We start from the raw sequence: 7,833 nt of genomic DNA, 5'->3' as shown, positions 1-7,833 counted from the left end.
ACTGCGTTCATCCACCTCTGGCCTGCTGGCCCCCCTACCTCTGCGGAAGCACAGTTCCCGCTCAGCCCAGTCAAAACTGTTCGCTGCCCTGGCACCCCAATGGTGGAACAAGCTCCCTCACGACGCCAGGACAGCGGAGTCAATCACCACCTTCCATAGACACCTGAAACCCCACCTCTTTAAGGAATACCTGGGATAGGATATAGTAATCCTTCTAACCCCCCCCCAAAAAAAAAAGGATATAGATGTACTATTGTAAAGTGGTTGTTCCACTGGATATCATAAGGTGAATGCACCAATTTGTAAGTCGCTCTGGATAAGAGCGTCTGCTAAATGACGTAAATGTAAATGTAAATGTCTATTTACTACATGGTTGTGTCAACTACAACATGGCTCAAGTGTTACAACGTTCATGATTGGAGATTATATGCAACATTAAATGTACAGCGCTCTGCCCACCCAAATGGCACTACATTCCCTATGGTCCCTGGTCATCAGTAGTGCATTTTATAGTGGATAGGGTGCCATTTAGTACCCATCCCATTCTACATTTCCTCAAAGTCGGTCTCTGTGGGTGCTACAGACAGTGAACAGATAGACAGCTGCCTGTGAAAGTAAACAAAGATCCTATTTGAAAGTCAAGTTTGTCACTTGGTTTGGATGAAAAGGGGTCTCTTTAATTAGGACCTCTGCACACCTACACACACCTCATCTCACCTGACCTGAAACAACTGATCTCTGTCTCTCTCCCTCTCTCTCAAATATAATAATATGTAACAACATAATAATAAATGCCATTTAGCAGACGCTTTTATCCAAATCGACTTACAGTCATGTGTGCAGACATTTTATCTCTCTCTCTCTCTCTCTCTAGAGATATTCAGAGAAGCTAGAAGAGGAAGACATTTGGTAAGACATCTTGATCTCCCATTGGAAAACACATACAGCACAGTACACAACCTTATTTAATGTACAGTGCTAGGATAGCTTCACTGTTTAAACAAACATCAAGCCTTAGTAAGATAGAAGGACATATGCAAAGATGTGCCCTAAATAAGGACAAGGATGTTATTTGGGATGCACCCAGCATCTCTGTGTCTGGCTACTGCCAGGGCCATGACACAACTGGAAGTCTGGTCAAAAGGCCTCTGCTCCACATCAGGGTTATGTTCAGTTGGCACAAAACAGGAGAAAACGTTTTCAACATGACAGCTATTCAAGGCAAGCAAATATTCATTAGGTTGTGAAGTAGTTACTGTATATTGAGCTCAACATTATCTTAGCGGGGAATGAATGTACGCACAATACAACAACTCTATATTAACCTCTGCTGCTTTTCGCACCATGTATCCTCAACTGTCTCTGAGGACCAAGAGAGTGCCAACTAATACCACATACACAATATACAATATTTACATATCTACAATAAGGCATCTTCATGAATGTGCCGACCTTGGAAGAACAAGCTCTCCTGGGGACAATAAAACTCCAAATAAACAACAAAGTGTATCATATTCTGTTGTATGGTGAATCTCTAGGCCTCTGTATCGAGATTCACAATTTAAAAAAACTCCACTCTGTTGTAGATAAACAGATGGGATCTCCTGCCCTGTAGCCTGTACCCATGCTAACATACTTTAATTCACCATCACACACACACACACACACACACACACACACACACACACACACACACACACACACACACACACACACACACACACACACACACACACACACACACACACACACACACACACACACACACAAAGGCCACATACAAACACACACACACACACATTCACACGCACACACACACACACCTGGGCTTGGCTGGTAGCACCCATGGTTGCCTTCATGGCCCATTATGCTGTCCATCTCTACAATAATGTCATGTGTTCAGTCTCAGAGCAACTGGGGCTATACTAATCCCCCCCTAAACACTAGACCTGGGCAGAAAATGTTGTAGTTTGTAGTTTATTTGAAAATACCAACTTTTAAAATACTTGAGGTAGTCGAATATACTGTAATTTATACATAAAGTCCTATATGTGAGTTGTAATTTGTGATTATTACAACAGCAAATTCTTAAGTGTTAAGGTCATGAAGAGTCAAAATCATGTTTTTCATGAAATTGGATGATACTTGAAGGAAACCAGATCAAAGTATGAAAAATGACTGTTGCTTCTACATTGATAAAGTTGGATCAAAAAGTTACTGGTCCCCTCCCCCATGTCAAACACTTGGACTCATTAATAAGGGGACAAGGTGACCTTAACTCTCCTTTTAATATACTTGCTGTGTATGTAACAACAATTTTGCTCTTGTAATAATCACAAAGTTACCAAACATGTATAGTACTTGATGTACATGACTTGATGTCAAGTGTTACTGTATTATGTCTCACTTGTTATGTAAATATACGTTTTTGTCATTTTGAAGCTGCAAAAGTGGTCTGCTCTAATGTTGAGTTGATTCCATGTCCCTCATGTATTTCATACTAGCTATAGGCTATATTAAGATTCATATCTGAGAGCCCTCCATACCGTGTGCTTATGATTCTATATTTCGACTATTTCAAGTTTTGATTCTTCATAAAATAAAATAATATATATATTTTTTCAAAATACTTTCAAATATTATTTGTTTTTCTGAGACCTGTATTTATATTCAAAGAAAATAATTACATTTTAGTTGAACCTCTATATAAACTATATTCAACTACCTTGAGTATTTGGAAAATGTGTATTTTCAAATAAATTACAAAATACAACTATTTTTTGCCTAGGTCTGAAACACACAGAGAACTGGACTCTGATAAAAAACTATTCACATCAAGATATTTTCTCTAAGATTATAGTGATTGATGTTAGGCAGAGTACCTAATATTGTATTCCAATATTTCCAATATGACCAAAATGTGTTAAAATGGGACATGGTCAGTGTTTGACTGTATGGCTCAAAAGCATGATTGTACTCAGACAGACCCAGGTCTTCTCAAACACCTATTTTAATCAATTTTGCATATGCAATGTTGTTCAGAAATGTGGTGTCCATTATGTACCAGGTAAACAAGCTCACATAAATATCCTTTATGATTTTAATTTTGGAGTGTTATTCTTTTGCAAAGTGTTTTACTCAGTTAATGTTTCTATTGCATCTCTCTGCCTAAATGCTAAATTAGACCCCAAAAAGCTGATACAGAGCTTTATAGTCTCCCCTGCTGCATAACACACAATCATCAATGTATGAAGTCACTACAGTAACTGAAGGCTATTACTGGAATATATTTGCATGTGATGCAGTCATTCAAATGTGTGTTCCAGGAAGACTGGAGGTGTTTCTATGATGGTGAAAACAAAACTGTTCATGACCTCTGCATGGTGAATAGACAACGTTATACTGTGCCAAATACTGCACTATACTAAGCATTTACTGTATACTGTACAAATAATAACAAATAACCAATAGGCATCACTGTGATAATTTTAATGTTTTTTAGTTCTAATAAATCAACTCTTTGTTAAGTGCAACAAAGTTAGTGCAAAGTTAGGGTACCAGAAATGTATACCATAGAAAAAATGTATGTGTAAGCGGTGTTTAACTTGCGGCAGAGAAGTCAGATGCAGGAGAGAAATAACTGTGTTTCCAACGGCGCAGTTTATTACAAAAAAAACACCGGAAAACATAATAATCAAAATCAATGGGTAACATAACCCGACGCACACCAGTACAGACGTACATAAACACTTACAATAAACAATCTCTGACAAGGACATGAGGGTAAACAGAGGGTTAAATACACAACATGTAATTTATGGGTTTGGAACCGGGTGTGAAGGAAGACAAGACAAAACCAATGGAAAATGAAAAATGGATCAGTAATGGCTAGAAGGTCGGTAACATCGACCGCCGAACACCGCCCGAACAAGGAGAGGGACCGACTTCGGCGGAAGTCGTGACAGTATGTGAAAACTTTGGAGGTAACTTGTTTGTTTGTTTGGCTAACCAGAGAGGACAGAAAGCCGTTGCAGCCCTGTCACACTGTTGATATCCCTCTCTGGTTGTGTCTCAGTCTCAGTTGTCCAACCCATCTAGAGAGCAGACAGACCAGGCCTGACTCACACTATCGGGAAATAAGTCCTCAGGATACCCTGATACATGTTTCGTCCAACCCAGAGAGAGATATCCCCTGATATGGATACAAACACAGCTCAATACTTCTCACAACATCTACAGAAAAGTTATATTTCACACATGTCCAGTATCAAATAGCCTTACAAAGTGCCATTAATGGGATCTTTATAAATATAAACATCAGATTCACTGTATTAGGTCTATTACTGTTTTAGAGATGGGTTGGGGCGAGGGGTGCTGGTGAAGTGGGGTTCATGTGTTCAAGTCTTAAGACACAATTGTGAATCTCATTGACAGTACTTTATAAAGGCCATGTGCTGTTTGCGTGCCACCCAGGACATTTTATTGTAGTGTAATAACTTAATTATGTGTTTTACTGCACTGGTCGGCCTTGTGTTTTGAATATATACATATAGTTAGGCAGAGCATAGCTTAGGATGGACTGTTTCTACACAGGTCAGACCTCATCATATTCCATTCATACCAGACCCATTTATTCTCTACAAAAGCTACAGCAGGTAAGACAGACTTTTGATACATTTAAAAGTTTATCAAATTTGACCATGTTTTTGAGTAGTAACTAATCACATGTATTTTAATAAAAGTTTCAGTAAGCTAAGAACCACTTTTAATGTGGATTCATCAAATTGTCTTATTAAACATCATTTTTTTAAACAGCATTCTTGTTGAAACTAATAAGGAAACTATTTTAATAATAATATAAATTAAATGTTAGTCTATTAACCTCTAAATGTGCATAATAAATAAATTAAAGTTTGTGTTATCAGAAAAGAATATCAGACGTTGTTTACAGTACTGACCTTTTTTAAATGATCAATCATGCAGCTCAACACTTGTAATGATGCAGGCGCTGTAGTACTAGTACCTGATTAAATTAACAACTCAAAGCCAAAGTGTGATATCTGTCAAATCCTAAATATGACACCTCTTTATTCTCACACAGGACACCATCCCATCACATCTCCTCTGTCTCTCCTGACCCTGCTGTTCCCATGGAGATGACCTCTCTCCTATTCCTACTCTGTGCAGGTATAGAATTTACCTGACCTAACCACAAAACAGTATACGGTATGCACAACATGACAAACCACACTAATTTCTCTTCTTTCATTTGTTTTTTTTGTATGCATGTTTACATTTCACTTAATGAAATAGTTTTTGTCCTCAGGTGTCTGCTGCACAGCCGCACTCAGCCGCCTCAGACAGTTCCATCTCTATGAAAATACAAATAAACAATTATCTTGGACAGAAGCACAACACTTCTGCCGGGAGAACTACACTGATCTTGTCACTTTGTACAATCAGGAGGAATCTGAGCAGCTGATACAGTTAATGACATCTCATAGCAGCTGTAAAGCCTGGATAGGTCTCCATCGCAAAGAGCACAGTCTGAAGTGGTCCAATGGAAACATTGTTAATGACACTGCATGGTCACCACTTCCAAGCCCGTGCACAGAGCCAATGTGTTCAGCCATACTCAAAGATAATACAAAATGGGAGAATTGTACAGAGCAGAAATACTTTATGTGTTACAGAAAAGGTAAAATATTCCATACTACAAAACACATCAGATTTCCTGGATGTTGTTGCTCCTCATCAACATCTAGTTAATATTATTATAATTCTTCAACAATATCTAGATATCATTATTTTATATCAAACTAAGTTGAGTAGAGTAAAATGTTAGTCCATTCTGTGTGTGCAGGGTCTGGTGATTCCTTCCTGATTGAACAGACCATGACCTGGTATAAGGCTCAGAGTTACTGCAGAGAGAACTACACTGACCTGGTCAGCATCAGGAATGAGGGACAGAAGGAGGAAGTGAAGAACGAAGGGATGAACAGCACCATTCCTTACTGGATCGGCCTGCTGTATGATGACTGGGAGTGGTCTGATGGAGGGAGATCTTCCTACAGAAACTGGTCCAACGTTACATATTCCTACTATCCTAAAGCAGGAGAGAATCACACTGCTCTTTACCCGACTGAACTAGGTATAATCACAGTGGGAAATGTAGGTCATGAAGATTATACACTCTGCTCTGAAGGTAAGTTGCCAAAGAGGAACATAGTCAAACTGCTTCTTATTTGTATGAAAGATTGTTACTCTGTATTGATAATAGCCTGGTCAAGGGGACTGAACTCGGCACTGCCTTTCTATTCCCTTCACTTGTCAAGTCAAACACAATGCAAGCTAACATGCGATCATGCTGGTTCGACCAGGCTATAATGATATATAACTATTACTGAAATTATTATGTGCCTGCTTATCGTGCCCCTAAAATCTGAGAGTTAAAATGGGTGCTAAAACAAGCTAATATGAAAAAGTTAAATATCTTGAATACCACATTTATGTCTTTCAGGATCAGTTCGCATCCACATTATCAGTAAAAGAATGTCTTGGGAACAGGCCCTGGGCTTCTGCAAGAAGAACTACCATGGACTGCTGCGAATTGAGACAGCAGAAGACCAGAAGGTGGTGAAGCATAAATTCAACGGGTCTGATTTTACTGGTCCTGTGTGGGTGGGTCTGAGACAGAGCCGTCTCTTTGGGTTCTGGGTCTGGTCCAATGGGCTGCCAGTGGGGTGGAGTAACTGGGAGGGAGACAGACAGCCTGAACAGCCTCTGTCCAACCATTGTGGTGCCATGGCAATGGAGGAGGGATACAAGTGGAGTGATCAGGATTGTCTGTCCATGCGCTTTTTTATTTGTGAAGAAGAGTTGTAATACATTTCCCCCTTGTTAATTTAATTAACTGTCTTTACCATTTCTCACATTTTGATTGAAATGTGTTCTTTTTAGGTAATTACTGATTGAAATCATCTTGACAAAGATGTTTTTATGTTTAAGCTTTCAGCATGCAATGCAATGTGCGATATAACTTGTCATTGATATAACGTGTTCTCAAAAATCTTTGAATAAAATTGTGTGATATTTCAGATATATAAAAAATGTTAAACAATAAAATATAGATCATTATGTCATGTTTTTAAAATATTATATTCTCTTGTCATAATACTTTTGCCATTAAGCTAACTCGTTTATCCTAGATTTACACACAGTCATCACTATTGTAACTATGGGTTACTGTAATTAATACTCCATATAGTCTAAATACAATTATATTTAATTAATAGTATCATGCATGTTAACGGTGACTAAGGAAATAAAAATAAGAGTAAAGTAATATATCCCTTCTCCCAATTTCTGTTCTTACTTTAAAAAAGAAACAAAATATAAGAGTTTTTTTAGTCTTCTTTAAAACACATAAAAAGACAGTAGATGTTGCAACAAGATGTCCGTATGAGTAACTCCAGGACATACCAGGGATGAGTGGATTCTACCATCTTGTCTATTTCAAGTTCTCTCTCATTGATCGAGACAGGTGGGTGTCCATCCCCAAGTGCTGCGTGTCAGGATGACAGACACCTGCCTCAATCAATGAGAGAAGACTTGAAATACAGTAGACATAGATGGCAGCGTACACACTGTTGGATTACTTCATGGAGCAAAAAGTATACATTTATTTTAATAACGGAGCTTTTTCTAAATTCAAATGGACCCCCTACAACTGAATGCATGGAGAGTGGAGACAAGCACAAGACAAGTGAAACAGATCAGGGTCTGACATAAGTAATGTACTTTATCTACTGGATATTGTAAGGGAAATATTGA

The 7,833-nt window shown here is 38.4% G+C and overlaps 1 protein-coding gene across 1 annotated transcript; it reads left to right on the top strand.

The window, feature by feature from the left end:
• The first annotated feature begins 4,564 nt into the window (after positions 1 to 4,564).
• On the top strand, positions 4,565 to 7,345 carry LOC106576131 (secretory phospholipase A2 receptor). The gene is made up of 5 exons (XM_014153034.2): positions 4,565 to 4,655; positions 5,102 to 5,187; positions 5,327 to 5,698; positions 5,864 to 6,205; positions 6,521 to 7,345. The coding sequence occupies exons 2-5, from the start codon at positions 5,151 to 5,153 to the stop codon at positions 6,883 to 6,885; spliced, it is 1,116 nt and encodes a 371-aa protein (XP_014008509.1). The 5' UTR covers positions 4,565 to 4,655; positions 5,102 to 5,150; the 3' UTR covers positions 6,886 to 7,345.
• The last annotated feature ends 488 nt before the right edge of the window (positions 7,346 to 7,833 follow it).

Source organism: Salmo salar, chromosome ssa17, assembly GCF_905237065.1.
Source record: "Salmo salar chromosome ssa17, Ssal_v3.1, whole genome shotgun sequence".
Classification (NCBI taxonomy): domain Eukaryota; kingdom Metazoa; phylum Chordata; class Actinopteri; order Salmoniformes; family Salmonidae; genus Salmo; species Salmo salar.
Note: the sequence above shows the minus strand (reverse complement) of the source record. Positions and strands in the feature narration are given on the sequence as shown.

Bases quoted from the DNA above. Each gene is read 5' to 3' on its own strand.
- LOC106576131 (XM_014153034.2), top strand. From the start codon at position 5,151: ATGGAGATGACCTCTCTCCTATTCCTACTCTGTGCAG. The intron at 5,188-5,326 runs GTATAGAATTTA...TTTTGTCCTCAG, and splicing joins CCTATTCCTACTCTGTGCAG to GTGTCTGCTGCACAGCCGCA. The intron at 6,206-6,520 runs GTAAGTTGCCAA...TATGTCTTTCAG, and splicing joins TTATACACTCTGCTCTGAAG to GATCAGTTCGCATCCACATT.